Source organism: Myxocyprinus asiaticus, chromosome 44 (genome assembly GCF_019703515.2).
Source record: "Myxocyprinus asiaticus isolate MX2 ecotype Aquarium Trade chromosome 44, UBuf_Myxa_2, whole genome shotgun sequence".
Classification (NCBI taxonomy): Eukaryota; Metazoa; Chordata; class Actinopteri; order Cypriniformes; family Catostomidae; genus Myxocyprinus; species Myxocyprinus asiaticus.
In genome coordinates this window covers 20472752-20491672 of record NC_059387.1, presented here as the reverse complement: position 1 = coordinate 20491672, position 18921 = coordinate 20472752, and the positions used below count along the sequence as shown (strand labels likewise).

At 39.8% G+C, this 18921-nt stretch overlaps 1 protein-coding gene across 2 annotated transcripts in view; it reads right to left on the bottom strand.

Annotated features, from left to right (window-relative positions):
- Positions 1-366: 366 nt before the first annotated feature.
- Positions 367-18921, bottom strand: part of LOC127434610 (extracellular sulfatase Sulf-1-like) — a 61462-nt gene continuing 42907 nt past the window's right edge. The window contains exons 10-20 of one of the 2 annotated variants that reach the window (XM_051687452.1): positions 17304-17439; positions 12547-12757; positions 11295-11550; positions 10955-11051; positions 10760-10854; positions 10250-10327; positions 9339-9511; positions 9044-9186; positions 8605-8728; positions 5318-5351; positions 3610-3783 (exon numbers count right to left, since the gene is read on the bottom strand). In XM_051687452.1, the coding sequence (XP_051543412.1) occupies positions 3750-3783; positions 5318-5351; positions 8605-8728; positions 9044-9186; positions 9339-9511; positions 10250-10327; positions 10760-10854; positions 10955-11051; positions 11295-11550; positions 12547-12757; positions 17304-17439 (1381 nt within the window). In that variant the 3' untranslated portion in view covers positions 3610-3749. Of the gene's footprint in view, positions 3784-5317; positions 5352-8604; positions 8729-9043; positions 9187-9338; positions 9512-10249; positions 10328-10759; positions 10855-10954; positions 11052-11294; positions 11551-12546; positions 12758-17303; positions 17440-18921 lie in introns of both variants that reach the window. The other variant, XM_051687451.1, reaches the window with a different exon arrangement.

Here is an 18921-nt window from a genome sequence, read left to right as displayed (position 1 = left end):
TTATCATTTACTCACCCTCGTGTCATCACAGATGTGTACACATGGACCCAATTAGGCTTTATCTACCAAGGATTCTGCAAGACAGAACCACATCATAATTGCCAGATGCTGATACAGAAGGATGTGGAGCCAACCCCAAAATTAAAACAGGTAAGACCACAAACTGGCTGTATTCCTTTAGTTTACAGCACATTCTAAAAAAAAAAATAAAATAAAATAAATAAAAAATGCTATTTATATATATATATATATTTTGTGAAACATAAGTGTCCCCATGCCACAATGTTCTTTTGCAGATTATATACAGTAAACAGTTGTACTTATATGAAATCCCACGTAAGAATACCATTTTTTTTTAAAGCCCAAAGCACAAGGTAGGTGAAACAAATGTTTGGCAATTTTTTATTTCAAAATAGCCTCTTGGCTTTCCAGAAGCCAGAATTGTTCCAACACCATTGTTTAATAGAATGTAATATTTGTACATTTTCAGGTCACCTCATATTTAAAAACATTTTTACTTCAGAAATTAATTTAGACATTGTAGTTCTAAAGACAGGACGAAACTGGTCAGGCAAAGGGTAAAAGAAAACTTAGGATCATATGATCTCACATTCTTCATAAACGAAACAAGCTCTATTAAAGTGATACATTTTTGTGGGTTAGTATTAGTGAAAATGCTAAAGGTAGTCTAAAAGCACTTTTGGTGAATGCCCTTCTTACATTTACTGTATATGTATTGAATGTAGCTGAACTATCATACATTTTACTGTGATGCAACATGTGTGAGAAAACCATTTCACTGAACAGTACAACCATTAAACCCATGTTCATGCTCACCCAAGTGTCTAAAAAAGGTTCAAGCAGTGTTTTATTGTGTAAACAGTGAACTGAACCTAATAATCTGTACTAAGTAACCATGAAACACAACACCACCATTCAAATATTACTTAATGAAAGTGAACGCACCTGGACACCAGAAAGGTATAATTTCATATTTTCAAGACTGAAATGAATGTTCTGGGCTTTATAAAAGGGCATGTGACATAATACCGTTTACTGCAAAAATAATTTTGACACGTCCCTCGTTTAATGAAAAAAAAAAAGCAAATATCGTGGTCCGAGTAAGGTACTTGCTATGTAAGTGAAAGGGGCCAGTCCACAAACATTAAAATACACCGTTTCAAAAGTATAGCCACAAGACAAATATTATGTGTTAACATGATTTTAGTGTGATTAAATCAGGGATTTACCAGCATTAACCAGATTACAGGGTTTACTGGCATTATTTCATCATGACAAAGTTGTAATATTGGATGTAACTTTACACAAATAAGGTTAGTAAGTGTCTTTATCATGCTAATATAATGTATAATGTTTATGTCTTGTGGCTATACTTATAATATTTATGGACTGGCCCCATTCATTTCCATTGTATGCAAGCACCTTCCTGTGACCGCAATTTATATATATATATTTTACATACACACACACACATACAAACAAGGGACGAGTTTTGTACCACTTAACATTATGCCACAAATGCGGTCAATAGAGCTTAACTTGTATTGAACCCAGAACACTGCTTTAAAATGGGTGGACTTTAATATTGAATTGTTCTTGTATAAATGAGACTGTAAAATATGACATAAAAAAAAAAAAAAAAAAAAAATAAAACATGAAAGTGCATCAAATATCTGGGGAAACAACCAGCATGTGAATAATTCAAGACTGAATGTAATGGTTTCAACATTTTAAGCTGTTTCTTTTAAAAAATATATATATGAAAACCTTACTTTGATGATGTTTTCCACTTGAAACATTTGAGATGAATCCAATACTTTACCTCTACATTTTTATATACAGCTCTGTGAAAAAAAATTAAGAGACCACTGCAAAACTATCAGTTTCTCTGGATTTACTATTTATATGTATGTGTTTGAGTAAAATGAACATTTTGTTTTATTCTATAAAAGTACTGACAACATTTCTCCCAAATTCTAAATAAGAATATTGCCATTTAGAGCATTTATTTGCAGACAATGACAATTGGTCAAAATAACAAAAAAGATGCAGTGTCTTCAGACCTCGAATAATGCAAAAAAACATTAGTGGTGTTGATCTGGGGGTGCTTCAGCAAGGCTGGAATCGGGCAAATTAGTCTTTGTGAAGGACGCATGAATCAAGCCATGAACAAGTTTATCCTGGAAGAAAACTTGCTTCCTTCTGCTCTGACAATGTTCCCCAAAACTGAGGACTGGTTTTTCCAGCAGGACAATACTCCACGCCACACAGCCAGGTCAGTCAAGGTGTGGATGGAGGACCACCGGATCAAGACCCTGTCATAGCCAGCCCAATCTCCAGACCTGAACCCCATTGAAAACCTTTGGGATCAAGAGGAAGATGGATGGCCACAAGCCATCAAACAAAATCGAGCTGCTTTAATTTTTGTGCCTGGAGTGGCATAAAGTCACCCAACAGCAATGTGAAAGACTGGTAGAGAGCATGCCAAGACGCATGAAAGCTGTGATTGAAAATCAGGGTTATTCCACCAAATATTGATTTCTGAACTCTTCCCAAGTTAAAATATTAGTACTGTGCTGTTGAATGATGAAATGAATATGAACTTGTTTTCTTTGCATTATTCAAGGTCTAAAAACACTGCATTTTTTTGTTATTTTGACCAGTTAATGACAATATTTTTATTTGGAATTTGGGAGAAATATCGTCAGTACTTTATAAAATAAAACAAAAATGTTCATTTGACTCACATACCTATAAATATTAAATCCAGAGAAACTGATAATTTTGCAGTGGTCTCTTAATTTCTCTATATTACAAAATACATAACACTGATTTCTAATAAATGGAAAAACCTGTAAAAAATAAAAATAATTCATTAGATGATTCATACATAGGAAGCAGTCCATGCTCTATGGGGTTAATGTCTTTGAGTTGGCTGGTTATACAGTGCATGGCAGCAGTCCTTTCTTAAAGGGGAAGGGCCCAAGGCACTGCCCTCAGGGTCCTGAGGGTACCTGGGCTTGAGGGTACCGGGTTTGATGCTTTCATTCCACCTCTCCTGAGGGGTGTCATGCTGTGGTGGAGGCAACTTCTCGGTTTGCTCTGGGGGTTTGGCTGGCTGTGGGGAGAGGGGAAGGTAAACTTGGGCCTGAAAAATGTCCTCCTCATCCTCCTGCTGGTGTTTTGGGGTCTGATGGAGATCCAGTTGTTGCTCCTGCATGATGTTGGAGCTGCGCAACAGGAAGTCATGGTGAGTCTCCAGCTCAGTGACGCCGTTGCCACTAAATGTCATCCCGTCATTGTCCAGCTCATTTTCCAGCTGCTGAACCCAGGTGCCACCTCTGAGAAGATCACTCAGTTCGGTTTGGCGACCCTCTGGGAGATCATTAAGAGACTTGAGAGTCTCTGTAAGTGTTTTGGGAGTCAGGCCTGCTGTGGCGGGGCTCGGAGTGACCACAGGGGGCCATTTCTCTTGGACAGGGCTTCCAGCACCGCTGGCCTCCTCCAGGACCCCAGAGCCCAGCTCAGCCAGGGGGTCAAGCTTATTGGTTTGGTTGAGTACCTTTAAATTTCTCAGCAGTGCAAACATACTATCTACATCCTTCCAAAAGTTTGTCCAGTCATCCAGGCTTGGACTGTAGTTGTGTCTGTGTTCATACAGACTCTCATTCACACTGTATAGATCTGCCAGTCCTTGCCAGTTGACATCCTCTGTGAAATTGGGCATCTTAACCTTTGTGTATGTCCCAGGCTGGTTGTGCTCTAGGAAAGAGAGTAGAGGGAAGGAAAGAACTCTGTTAGGTCTGAAGGTTTGACAAAGGCCGTGCAAGAAAAGAATTTGCTTTGGAATGTGTCTAAAACATGCAGTTATGCCTAGCGAGAGCCCAGGGCCTTGAATTAGCGCCTCACACACCACTGAAGACCAATAGAAAGCTCTAAGGCAGTAAAGCAGTGTGAATTGCAGACAGAGTAAACCAGTATAACGTGCCTCCAAATTAAAAACCCAAATCCAATTCATCATAAATAAGGGGTGCACAGACAGACTGAAAATCTTCAAAGCAATGAAAAACGTAAAAATAAAACATCCAACAATGATTCGAAAGTTACTAAAAGATGGAAAATCCAGACAACCTGGGACCAAGAAAGTGGCAACCAAAGAAATAATGAGACGGAAAGAGTGGACAAGGTGTAGGAAATGAAAATCTGTAAAAACAAATCATGTTAAAGGGAGGGCAAGATGGAATGAGCATTCCCAGAGCAGGCCAGGCAGTAACTGATGGCCTAGGAGACATACAGGCAGCATTCCTGCTGCAGTGAACCAGTACTGCCACTCAACTCAAGGTCTAAAGAGATGTGGTGTGCAGTTTAAGTAACTACTTAAAGGGATGGTTCCCTCAAAAAATGAAAATTCTGTTATCATTCACTCACCCTTTTGCTTCAAAGTATGACTGTCTCAAATTTACCTAAACAAAAGGCAACATTTTAGCCTCAGTTCACTTTCAGGTGCATTTTTCTCCATGTTATGTAAGTGAATGGTAACTGAGGCTAACATTCACATATTGCTTAACATCTCCTTTTGTGTTCCACGGAAGAAAGTAAATGAGTAAATGATTAAAGAATTTTAAATTTTTTTTGGGTGAACTATCTTTTAAGAGTGGAATGAAAATAGAAATGGGTTCATCTAGTCTCAAAGACTCACAGGAATGAAAGGCTTGGCCTCCTCAACTTTGACCATTTTCGATGCTGCTGTTGTCTGGTAAGCAGGTAAGCCAAAAAGCAGATGTCAGGACAGGCGTGAATGAGAAAAATGTAATAAATATTCTGCTTGTGATGCAGTAGATTCAAAGAAAAGTTGATGTTCCGTGGAATGATATGTGTTCATATACTATTCCTCAACACAAACTACATCTGATGTAGTTGAAGTTTTGGAATTAACTTTGCAAATCATTTAACAGCAAATTTACTATGACATAAGCAGTGATCTAAAAGATAAATATAAAATCAGAAAATGTTAAGAGCGTGTAGATAGCCTGACATTTAGGAATGATAGCAATAATAATAAATAAACAAGAATTATCCATTAAGAGATAAAATTAGAGGAATTAATTTGTAATTGCAGTTTAACACTTATATTGTGGTGATTCTGAAGTAATGTAATGAAATACCTGAATTTCATGTTAGCTCAACCCAGCATGCAACCACACACTTAGTTCAATGAAACATGTCGTATTAGTGGAAACGGGCTGCCCATGCAGTTATTTCGAAAGCCAATGAGGGATTCAAAAAGTGTGGATACCTGTGTTGATCATAGCTTCCTCCATCTTTACTCCCTGATCAGGAAAATAAAAGCAATTAAATGTTAAATGTCTATTGTGATTAAAAAGAAAAAGAAAATAAAACAAAACAGTCACACTGCAGTTCCTCATGCAAAACCCCAGCTCCTATGGAGAGGTATTGTTAGATTAAAGACACAATGAAGGAATGATGTGGTGGAAGAACTGAGATGAATGAGTAATTACAAGGGTGGACATTTGATGGTCCTGCTTGCATTAAGAAACAGATGCATTTGTCAGATGGTAAGAAGATGTTGTGTTAAGAATGGAATGAATGTTACATAACATTACAAACATTCTGCAATGCTGTTATACAGTCTTGTAGGAATAACATGAGAATTGCACTAATGTGTATTAACATGCATCTTCATTTACAATTTTTAAAATATATATATTATAGTGTATCCTAGTTTTCTTCCTATTCTTATTTCTTTCCTCTACCCACCATGAATACACATATGAATATGTGTGTACACGCTTTTAAGGCTAAGCTACAGTTTTATCCCTGTTGAAATAAACAGCATAGACTAGCCTAAGTCATATTGCTGGTCTTGACTGGTCTCTCAGTCTGTTCAGGGCTCAGTCTAGTCTGGTTTTAGAGTAGTTTTGGGCACCTGTCAGCTGGTCAGGCCAGCTAGAATATTTTAAACCGATAAGACCAGCAAAACCTCTTAGTCTGGTTCAAGATTTATTTTTTTCCTGCAGCGATTATGAACCGAGAAATTTAATACCATCATTTTTGCCTATAACACACAAACTCTGGCCACATCATTGATTTTGTTTTTGAAAACAGACATGACAGCTCGTACTGTACACATTAAACACAAAACGTCAAAGCAGCTGTTACAATTGATGTCTATGATTTGTCCTGTTGTTGTGATGTCAATAGGATAAGTCAGTCTCTCCGCATAGGAAATTATAAACAGCTTTCCACTGTTCTGAAAGTACAGTTGTCCTGATGACAGCACACTCTAAACTGCTAAAAACACAATGTTACAGATGCATCTTCCTTCCTACTGAACAGAAGTGCCAGAAAATGTTTTTTTATGTTTTTAACCACAGCTCCACTGCTGAATAATATATATGAAAAAACACCCAAAGAGGATTGTGTGTCAGATATAACTTTATAATTTAAGATCATTGTGACGAGGAGGAGGGAAGAGCCAGACCGTGTGGACACACAGCTGGCCCTGAATCGGGCTAATCAACCAGGAGGGGGATAAAGACTAGCCGGAGGTGCCAGTTCGAGAGCAAGAGAGACACACGCGGCCACGTTGCATGTGTGTCTGTGTTTGTTTGTTTTATGTTGAGTTTTATTATTAAACTTTACGTTGACTGTTTAGCTGGTTCCTGCCTCCTCCTTGCCCATCCCTTACCTCGTTACATTGGTGCCGAAACCTGGGAGGGAGGAGGGATGCGCTGTTGCGGAGTCCATGCCACTACCGTCCGCCAAAGGAGCAGCCGCAGCGTCTGCCTAGGGATGGAGGGGTCGCTGCCGGCCCCCGAGAGCCAGAGGAACCACTGCCATGCGCCGAAGAAGGGGAGGAGCGGTTCCGTCCGCCAGGGGCCAGAGGACTCGCTGCCATCCGCCTGGGGAGGAATGAGCTGGCGTCCGCCAGAGGGCGGAGGAGCAGTTGAGGACCAGGCAACAGCGCATCCGGGAGCCGGTGGGCAAGATTTCCCTCTCTCTCTGTAACACTGCCTCGCTCTTTTCCTCTCCCCTTTCCCTCCTCTCGTCTCTCTCAGGGTTCAAAAAGGTGGGGAAGACCTGCTGGCAGGCACGGCCAGAAGGGCAACACCGCCCCCCCCCCCCCCACACCCTCCCAGGAAGGGAGGGGATTGCGTCATGCCGGGGGTTTCCCCGGCCTGAGTCGGGCGATGGAGAAGTGTGACGAGGAGAAGGGCGGGGCTGGGCCTGAATCGGGCTAATCAGCCAGGACGGGGATAAGGACTAGCCGGAGGCGCCAGTTTGAGAGAGAAAGAGACGCACGCGCCCCCGTTTCATGTGTGTCTGTGTTTGTTTTACGTTGAGTTTTATCAATAAACTTTACATTGACTGTTTAGCTGGTTCCCGTCTCCTCCTTGCCCATCCCTTACCTCGTTACAATCATGAAAATAGTTTACACAGAACACACATAGGTTTTTACACCTAATTTAAAAACAAAGCATATATTTTACGTTTATGCATCGATACTTTTATTGGAGTGCCCAGCACCGTCCATCTAGCCTGGTATTCACTAGGAATGGAGAAAAATGCAAAAGTATGAGATGATGTGATTGATAGGCTGCTGAAATCAAGCACAGCCCCTGGTGAGGGAATAAATGGAAAATATTAATGGGAAATATAAAGATGAGAAGATTGTTTAAAGAGGAAACCTATAGTCCAGACTCCATGATCAATCCATTATCCACCATTAGAAATCATGCCACATTGCATCATGTGGTACACCCCATTCATGCATCATGAAAAAAAAAAAATCAAACATGCCAGACCATGTGTTCCTAAAAATTTACACAACTGCATTTTTTGCAGACTTTTTTCCCCCCAGCAATCTTAGCAACAGAAATAAATGCCTCTGCATGTTTCATCCTCTATTTGGCCATGTGTTGCTAAACATTTAGGACTTTCTCATGTAAGAGCAATATGTAGAACTAAAACAGCACTAAGAATGGATGCAATGGGGGCCTGGGTAGCTCAGCGAGTATTGACGCTGACTACCACCCCTGGAGTCGTGAGTTCGAATCCAGTGTGTGTTGAGTGACTCCAGCCATGCCTCCTAAGCAACCAAATTGGCCCGGTTGCTAGGGAGGGTAGAGTCACATGGGGTAACCTCCTCGTGGTCATGGTCGTGGTGAGTGGTTCTCGCACTCAATGGGGTGCGTGGTAAGTTGTGCATGGATTGCGGAGAATAGCATGAGCCTCCACATGCTGCGAGTCTCCGGGGTGTCATGCACAGCGAGCCACGAGATAAAATGCGCAGATTAACCTTCTCAGAAGCGGCGGCAACTGAGACTTGTCCTTCATCACCCGGATTGAGGTGAGTAACCGCGTCACCACGGGGGACCAAGTAAGTAGTGGGATAATAAAAGAAATTATAAAAAACAAAATTAAAAAAGTGGATGCAATGGATGCAATTACATTTCGACAAACTTGCAAAGCTTTCTGAAACAAACAAATACGACGAGCTAGCATGTTTCATCCCCGTTTTAACACACAAAAGGTGGTGCAGAGAGAGTACAGGAGTGTTACCTGCATCTGAACTTTTCGGTCTGGGGTTGCACTGTTTGTGTCCTTGACAGCTTCTCATTTCCATTAGCTGAAGATGCAGCTGGCTCAGAACATCTCTCTCCACAGTATAAACTGTATTGGTTAACTGCAAAAAAATATGGTGCATCAGTAAGTGTCAGTAAGTGCAGTGATTAAGTGAATAAATGAAATCGTAATTTATGGGAATAATACAGGTATGTCTTAATTTGACAGGACAGTGGAGGGATAGGGAGGAAGTGAGAGAGGGTTAATGCGGTCAAGAAATGCAAGCCAGACTCAAACATGCATGTCCAATGGAGCACCAAGGCTCCCGAATGCTTGGAGCACATGAACTACCGCTGCACCATGGCTCTAACTCAAAGCAATTCTGATGATATTTAAGGAATTGCAGAATGCAAATGAAAACATTTTATGGCTTTACCTGGTAAGGATCACTGTTTAGGTCAAAGTACTCCAGGAATCCAGTGGCAAATTCACAGAACAGCGTGTTGTGAGTTTCATTAATAGTTCTCAGACACCAGTATGTGTTGTTGTTGGAGCTTGTGCAGGCACAGAAGCCACCCACTATGGAGAATAGGAAATTGGTTTACAATAAAGAACATCACTGGAAAAATATCAACTAGATGGACAATCCACATCATCACCAAGAGACTTATGTCCTAAATATACCAGGCATTATTTTGTTTGCAGTCATGTATCATTGACCATTTCCTTACAGTTCCAGAAGGGGGCAGTCTGCCAGTGGTCATTATTATGCGTGAAGCAGGTGAGGCCAGGAAGACTGCAATTATCACCCTTCCTCTGCCTCTTCCTCTCCTTCCTCTCTTTCTTCCTGCGACGGATCTCATTGTAGAGTTGAGCCTTGCTGTCCACTTCCAGCATGGCCTCTCTGTGGCATAAGTAAATGAGAAATTAGAGCCAGAGTAAAAGGGATCACTATCCCAGGTGGAATACACCATATGTAGACCAGATGGCTCTGCACAAACAATAGGGACAAAGGTCAAGAGAAGTGGGAAGACCTTGTACACATCCCCCATCCGCAACATCACCGCCTGTTACTTGCCCCATCTTCTGACATTGGACTTTGTTGCAAACCAGGATATTTCAGTGTTTCAAAGGGAAATTGGTGGATGTTGTTATTGTCTGCAGTAGTTATGGAACGAGCTCCTTGGGTTATAAACCCATGATCTGACCAATGGATTATGATGGAATATGAAAAGGTGAATTTAATACTTCACTAATCTACAACACTTCTGCATACATGCATGCATGTATTTCACACACCTACATAAATGAGACCAACAGAGAATGCTTGGAGTGAACCATCACCAAGATTCGGTGTTTGCATTACTTCCAAAAGCCATTTCCAACATTTCTCCAAACAGACTGTATTACAGTTAACAGGATACACATCACGGCCTTGTACCATTCGAATAAAGTTCATGTATATCCACATACAAAACTCCTTTGATGAGCAGAAGCATTACCAATGTTAAATGAACCACATGGTTGAAAAAGTCTTTGAGACACCATAAAAATCAATAAGTTAATCCAACACACTTTCTTCCAACTATTAGACGATACAATTGCGAACACACGAACATGTACACACATGAGAAGAACTCACTTAAAGGGATGGAGGTGGTCATTCCTATTCTTCAATCTCTCAGGTTTGTTATTCTGCTCTCTCTCTTTGCTATAATAGCTGGTTATAATGAGGAAAGAACAGCACTAAATTAAAGTAGACCATCAAGGCAGAATTTCTAAAAAGACCTTGATCTAACTCTGGAATTGATTTGGGTCATAATGCTATTTGGATTTGAAACAAACCAATTTGTATTCAACCAGGATTTAACAGTTCAGAACATCATACAAGTTATTTGTTCATAAACAGATTTCAGACCAATTGGATTGTGCTAGGAAGCTTAAAAAATGGAGAACTATTGCAAAAAGCACGCATTATCATGTCATGGACTAAAAGAGGGACGGAGAGTGGACAAATGGCCAATCATTTTTCCATAGTCCAATCTCAGATACCTCAAAGTAATAAAAAAAATAAAAATAAAAAAAATCACTTTGACTCAACAAGGAATTGATTAACAATGTTTGAGATTTTAGGACTTTATATGGAACTGACCTCTTCTTTTCACAGTCACATTCATCTGGTCTCCTCCTCTTCAGATGACCTCTAACCTCACGGAGTTTCTTCATTTTATCCTGGAGAAGTTCAATCTGTGGAACAAGCACATCAGACAAACACTTCATGTAGTTTTCAGCAGTCAATATAGGGAAGTGGAACGGGACTCCAATAAATTATATGTGGACAGTTTACCTCATGATCCACAAAGTTCTTGTGGTCTTTCCATGCTCTGGAGGACTGGTAAATTTCCCTTTCACATCGCACAGTGTCATTCATTAGTATGAAACACCTGTGATACCAGGATATCATGAATAACAAATGAGAAAAAAGCATTTTAAAAGGACCACAAACAACTAAAAATATGAGTATAAATGCTACAATGGAAACCCAAGATTAGACAGCAAATTATGTCAGGAATAACGTTAAATTTTACATCCAGGAACACAATTGCTACATATACCAAACATTTCACAACATCACAGTGTATTGCTACAAGCACTAAAAGTTGCGCCCAATGGGTTGGAGCTCTTACTTGTGTGTAACTTTGAGAGAAATGGGGTAGCCCACTGCATTAGTGTCATCTGACTGCATTTCTTCTGAGCCATCATCAGACTCCAGCCCTAAGTCCAGATCAAAGGCTCCCGCTGGCTCATAGTGCAGTTTGCTGATTGGTCGAGGCTCAAGGGGAGTTTTGTCATCAGCCTGCAGGTCCACATCATAGATCTCTCCCTCAAACTCCACTGACAGAGATCTGGCAGGCCGAGTGTGCACAAAGCGAGGTCTGTAGCCTAAGGGAAATGATCAGCGTAAGCCACACATGCTTAAATATTTATATACCATATGTAAATACTTATATGCATTGATACCATTCCTAAATATTTATATACATGAGGTACATTTCCTTGAATTCTTTCACAAATATTTTAAAAACATGCCATTTCACTGACTGTACAGCTCATTACCTATAGATGGCACCAAAACGTTTGACTCAGAGCTGTCTTACTATAATTGGATCCAGATAGAGTTCAGTCTATCAGTAGTGGGGACTGTGATCCTTCCCAGCGACTCAAATATTTTGAATCGGTTTACTAAAACAACTTAGTTTCATTCACCAATTCATTGAGTGACCATTCCTGTAGGCTACATTATTAGACCAAAAGGTGGTGACCAGTAAGTGACTTTCCAGACAATAATGACAAGCAATGGCTGATGGCATACTATTGATGAATGCTGATATACTTTTGATGAAAAAATGTACACACAGTTTTTATTAGCCTACATAACAATGTTTAGTGTTTATATTGTAATATGTTGTAGATCATTGTAGGAGGGTATATTTTGTTTTCCTTGTGTTTTTGTGTGAGCTGGAAGAACAGATTTTTTAAAATAAGAGTCCTCTGTGTATTTTAGGCTTGTTTATAGTTAAAAGTCCAGCATTTTGTAACAAATCATAATTTTTTTTCTGGTTGTTATTGGGATTTTGGCTGCACAATAAGATAGAATTTTATTCATTTTAGATTCTTTGGATTCTCTATATCTGTGCCCATCACAGTACGGAAAGAAAATGTTTTAAAAAACAAAAAATAATTTTTCCCCCCCCAGTCAATTAATCAGTAAGCTGCCCATTTCACCACCTTATATGTATTGGCAAAATCCAATTTTGGTCAACCTGTTCTTTCAAGTATGGCATCCAAGATTTCAGCGTTTGTCTAAAAACATCCTCGAACAGCTAACAAACCTATTCCACATCAACTTAATCTGGATTTTTGAGCATGCTTTCTTACGTGGACTGCTGCTCTGAGCGAACCGTCTGTTTGCCCGGCGCTCTGCCTTGGCTGTTTTGTAAGGTTGGTCTCCGCAGTTGCAGTCTTTCTCCCGGCTGTCATAGCTACGAGAACGGAGACTCCTTGCCCTTTTCTTGGATCCCTCCTTCAGGGAGCCCTTACACTTCTGCAAACGCCATTTCCCACTGACCTCCTCGACACAGTGCCATTTCTGTAACAAAGGGGAAAATAGCTTTCAATAAGAATCTAGTGGGACTTGGAACATTTGGTCTGGCTAACTACTTAGTGTGCAATAGCCGCTTAATTTGCATAACCAGAGCTTTGTTTATTAATTAAATTAATCCGTTGTCTGTGAAGAGTTTAGTGGTCAAGCATCAGCATCTGTAGTGTAATCCCATTTATTCACAATCATAAGAGCCCCACCTCACAATTTAGACCTAATATCCTAATTTGGTTAAGCCGTTTGCTCTGAAGATGCTCAAAGCGGACCACAACTCAGACATGTGTTCAATACTATGGGAAACCACATCCAAACAATAGCCACAGCCCTGCTCAGATTTCCAGTGAAACTGTGGTGTACCGTCATTGAGTTTGTGTCTCCGGGAGTGATGGTGAATCAGGCTCACAGGCACACAGATGGAGCAGCCTGCAGCTAGGATTTTTGTTTGCAGGGCATTAAGCCATAAAAGGGTGAGCCAAAGCTGGCCTGAGCACTTTAACTCATTTAGTTCATCCAGACAAGCATTACAGTAGACAACGCACACTAAAGCTCAGTGTACACCGTACGATTTTGGCCACAATTTTGCAGTCTAAGACAAGTTTCGGGAATCGTAAAAGATCTATTTCATCGTATGGCAAAATAGGCAGTCATGGATTTTTTTAAGGATAGGGTATACTTTGTTTTTCCGTGTGCCATTCCGTCTCATGAATGGTCGAGTGATTAGCCTTTTAAAAGTACACTCTTTTAACCGAGAGCCCATAAGGAAACATTTGACCCATGCATACTATGACTGCATTGTAATACTTTTTATACACAATCAACGGCAGGCACATGCTGACCGTTCGCATGCCTACAAAAACTAGGCTGTACGCAACAGTCTACACGTACTGTGCTGATGACACTGGTGCCCAGAAAACTTAAATATACTTTGGCCTTTAGTGTGACATGTTTACCGATAGCCATTTAATTGTCTATGTGATAATAAATAGTCTCTGGCAAAGTTATAACAGTGTGAGAAATTTTAGGTTGCAGTCCTGCAGTGTGACTGTTCTTGCGATTTACGCCTAACGAAGAACCAGTAGGAGCACAGCAATTAATGGTGTGTGCGTGTGTGTGTGTGTGCGTGTGTGAGAGAGAGAGAGAGAGACGTTCAGTTAAAAAAAAACTTGGCACTAGTGTAACCGGTCCTGCTCAACCCACACCGAGCGGGATTCGAACTGGCGTCAGCCGGCATGGGAGTTGGGCACACTAACGAGGAGGCTAAAGGCTACAGCCCCTAGCGTCAGTTGCTAGTGCCCCTCTTGAGGCCAGAAGAGTGAGGTTTACATGTACAGCACAGCCATCACGTACCAGCTGGCTTCCTTTACACTAGCTACAGTATTCCATTTGATATGTAACTTTTTTCAGCGTTCCCTTCACATTATGATACCATCAAAATTACGTGAAGTCTCTCGTGCGCTCTGAAGTTTATGCCTTCTTTTGGTCAGATACAACTCACTCCAGACACAATAATTAAATATATATAATATTTTTTAGGTTTTCCAGACAAGACATCGTCAGCATTAACACAAGGGCTTGCTTGGATTGTACGATACTACTGTATTTCAATTTGTCAATGAGGATGGCAGAATGTACACGGACCAGTCAATGCTGCCAGTGGACCCTTCCGGGTTTTGGAAAGTGGAAGTAAATGACTGCAGTGTAAACTTCGACAGCAGTGAATGGGTGTGAATGTGAGACCATGCCAAAATGTAACTTTTGCTTACCATTTGCTCCAACGTCAAAAGAAAAACGCAACTATTGAGTTTCCACAACTTTCCAAATGAAGAACAAATAGAGAGACTGTCAGGAAAGAGATGGCAGATTTAATGTCACTCTCTCATCAGCTGTATTGAACTTTTTTTTATTTTTTATTTTAAACGAATTCCAGGAAAATATAATACAAAGTATAATGTTATAAATTTATACTAAATAATTAAAATTATTGCCAGTATAAAAAAAGTTTGTTAGATTTACGCTTCTAAATAAAGTGAAAACGCATAATCACAGTCTGTGAAAAGGGTCCATTGTAAGCAAAGGCTGGGCTACGATGTATATAGATAATTGATGTCGCACATTCTGACTTGGCTTTAATGCAAGATCTCTCCGGGGTCATCCGATTAGCAACAATTGTAAAAGGCCAAAAAAAATAAATAACCGTGTGCACCGGCTTGACACATGTTGAGCACTGCTTCTCTCTCACATCCACACACACATATGGAGACTGGCTCTGAATAGCCACTCGTCAAACAGACATGAGTAAACAGAACTACCGCCAACTATGCAACAGCTCACTACTTTATTACTTGAATGACGGAGACACATCTCAAACTCAGGAAGAAACACACAGAGAAACTTACACAGGCATAAACTTTCACAAACCCTAAATCACATACACACACTGCCCTCATTGACTCCGCTGCAGGCACTTGTCAAGTATTGCATTAATGCTGTCGTTGTAAGGCTATAACATCACATTCCTACTAGCAATAGAGGAAAGCACAAATTCAGAGAGTGAGGGAGTGAGACAGACAATGTATTAGAAAGACAGAGACTGATACGTTCCACAAGCCAAGACTTGAACTGGAAGTAGACCAAAACTACTACAAGCTTTGTCTGGTTTCAACACCTAAACCATGTCAATCTTTTCAGTGAGTGCATTTCACACCAAAACATACTGTCTGATTGCGGTTTAGTAGTGGGTGATGGGGGAAAAAGTAGAAATTCTTGATTTTAAACATTTACTTAATCAGTATAGTTGTCTTGTCTTCAACTGAAACTTTCTAAACATCCTTGATACAAAAATAAGGTGCTTTAAGAGAAAGTTTTCTTGCCCTATTGGCAATTAGTTTTTTCTTGTTTCAAGCATAAATCTAACTATATTTTGTAATTGTCAATGAAGAAAAATACATTTACAGTAATAAAGATGTTTTCTGAAAACAAAACAAAAATTTTTCTTGTTTAATCTTTAGAAACCAAACATAGAGATTGACAAATTATTTTCTTTTTTCATCCTTGAACATGTTTTTAAAAACTTTAAAAAAATACTATGATTATAAAAAGCTTGATTTTTAGGTTTTTGTGTGAAACAAGAAAACTATTGCAGTTATGGGGAAATCTTGATCATATAAATTAAAAAATGAATTTAAGTATGTATTGCTTAATTACTGCAAACAAATGTTGCAGTTCTGTTACTTAAGAAAGTTGATTTTTTTTTAATTTTTTTTTTTTACTGGAAACAAGAAACAAGATATCAAATTTTGTAAGATCAAAAAATCAAAATAATGATTAAATTATTATTATTATTATTATTTTTTCAGTGTGCTACAGTATACTGAATCAAGATTAATTTGCATAATATTTTGAGTATGTGAGAATGTTTTACAAATCTGTAAAAGGGTACAGAAACTGAGCTTTGCATATGCATTAGGAAATGAGTCGGGATTGGCCATAAAAGTTTAATCTTCAAATTACAACCGAGCCATCATGTTTAATTATATAAATAAGGATCTAATTGCAGGATTAACTAACTAACATGGCAGGATTAACTTTGAGGCAGGTGACTGAACTAAAATGAAAAGATGGAAACCTGTGTGTTATTTCAAGCTGCGTTCAATCAAATTCCCAGACAATGTGTTGCGGGCAAACACTTAAATTGACCATAAAAAGAATCTGGTTTGCATTAGCACAGTCCTTGAATTTCTGTCTGAATTTACGCTACCTGAAATTGTCCCAATTTGTAATGTTCAGCACTCTCTGATTCATTGCCACACCACAGAAGGTCTGGTGGACACGGCACACAGTGTGCTGGTTAACTGAGCACTGATGAAAGAGAACTACAATCAATCTCCAATTATCCTTAATTTGTTGTAAATATCTGTTTAAATTACAGTGGCACCAGTCACAGGACTTCGGCTTTGCACTGCACATTGCAATCTCCGGTTTCTTGAAAAAGGTGCAAATGAATGTATTCAATCATAATCTAAGATTGAATGATTTGGGCAAAAAGCATCCTTACAATTCTCAGAGCATTTTTTCAACACATGAACACCCTGGATCAGGCCAAAAGCAGGATAAATGAGGGCCAGGTTGAGACTAGTGGACTACCATGCTGATAAAACCAGCTTAAACTAGTCTAAGGAGGTTAGATGGTTTTCCAGCCTGGTCAAGCTGATGTTGCTGGTCTGTTTTTGCCAGTGTCAGAGGGGTTTTGGGCACTCATCGTCTAGTCAGTCTGGGGGACAAGCCAGACCAGCTCAAAATCAGCTTGGCCAGTCATGGGGAGCTCCTAATCCATCTTAAACCAGCCAAGACCTGCATACCACCCTATGCTGGTTTAAGATGTAATTTTCCAGCAGAGTAACAACAGATGAAGTGCAGACATTGCACATGTGTTTGTCAGAAATAAAAAGGTGGTAGATACAGACAGAGGCTGAGAGACAGAGGAAGACAAATTAATGAGAGACAGACTTATGTATTGTGTGCATTGTGTCTATACCTGTCCTGGTTGTTCACAGGGCGTCTGAAACTCGGCCTGCTGACACACCTCCTTCACCTTCTTGTATTTAGGTAAGCTATTGGAGTGTTGGGTGTTCAAGTTGCCTACTGAGTCTTCCTTCTTCCGCAGGATTTTGCTGGAATGACAAATGGGCTTTGGTGAGTTGCCAGGCTGTGTTTCAAGGGTGGATGCCTCAATATGGCTTCAGGTGCTGTTAAAGCATGGGCGCCCCATCCAGGTCAGTTTCTTTACATAACCGTTCTGTGCCAAGTCAGCTGACCTCCTGATATTGCACTCAACCCTGCACCCCAACCCCTATCTTGTGTCACAGCATTTAAATAAGCCACAGAAATAACTGCATCATCCCCTGGGTAGCAAGATATTTATCCTGTAGTTTCATTGGATGTACTTTTGGCTCATCAAATTTGAGGTTGCTGTACATGGACAGCCACAAAAAATAAATAAAAAAATAAAGCATTTAAGGATTAGTTTATCCAAAAATGTAAGAATTATGCTGTAACAGAAGTGTACTTGTTGGTTTTTTTTTCCATGCAAGTGCAATAAATGGGGAGGGCACTTAAATAAAAAAGATCCAAAACCCTGCTAAAAAAAAACTAAAAACAGCTAAAACCAGGTTGGCTGGTCTTAGCTGGTTTAGGATGCTTAGTCTCCCAGCCTGACCATCTGAAAAACCAGCCAACTGACAGGCCTGACCAGGGTGGGAGACCATCTAAGAGTAGAAAACCAGCTTAGGCTTGTTTTAGCTGTTTTCACTGTTTTTTTTTTTTTTTTTTTCAGCAGGGAAGCACCGTAAAAGTCTCATAATATTAAATTCATGTGCAACATTTCAAGTCTTTGAAGTCATACGACAGCTTTCTGTGATAAAGTCATTATTCTCCAAATATCCATGAATTTCTCTTTTGTGTTCCATAGAAGACATAAGTCATACGTGTTTGGTATGACATGAGGCTGAGTAAATAAAAATTATGATTGCACCATTCCTGGAAAAAATCTTCTTTCACTTAGCCTTAGCACAAACAAATCACGGGCTGGCTGCTGGAGCGGTAATATGCCATTGCGCAGACTGATAGCCCCCTGTAAGTGACACGAGGAATGTTAGACCAAGACAGCAGCGTGGTTGCACCCACGGCCGCAGTTACCACACATAGTGATTACGTGCAAAAGGCTTCCAAGCCACGTATTTTAAACTCAACCCCTGGAAAGTCTAAAGTGGTAAGTGATAGAAGGGTCTCGAAAGATTTGGTTGCACGTTCTTGGATTTTTGTGTCGTAATAAAAGTATTCTGAGACAAAAATGCGCAGTGGCCCCAAAAAGGTATTTGGACATTTAAGCCACACTTAAAAATGTATGAATGTCTTTGCAGTATATAAGAAAGTTTCAAACCAATGGAATTTATTTGAAAGAAATACAGTACAATCACACTTTATGCAAAATATTAAAATAAGTTTGTTAGGCTTGAAATTATAAAACAATAGATACAATCTTCAAAATGACTACAAAATATATATGGACACTTTCTGATTGCCAAACAATAGTGGAATATGTCCATAGTTAATGAACAACATTCTCTGCTCAGGCACCTGTGTGAAGTTGAGGG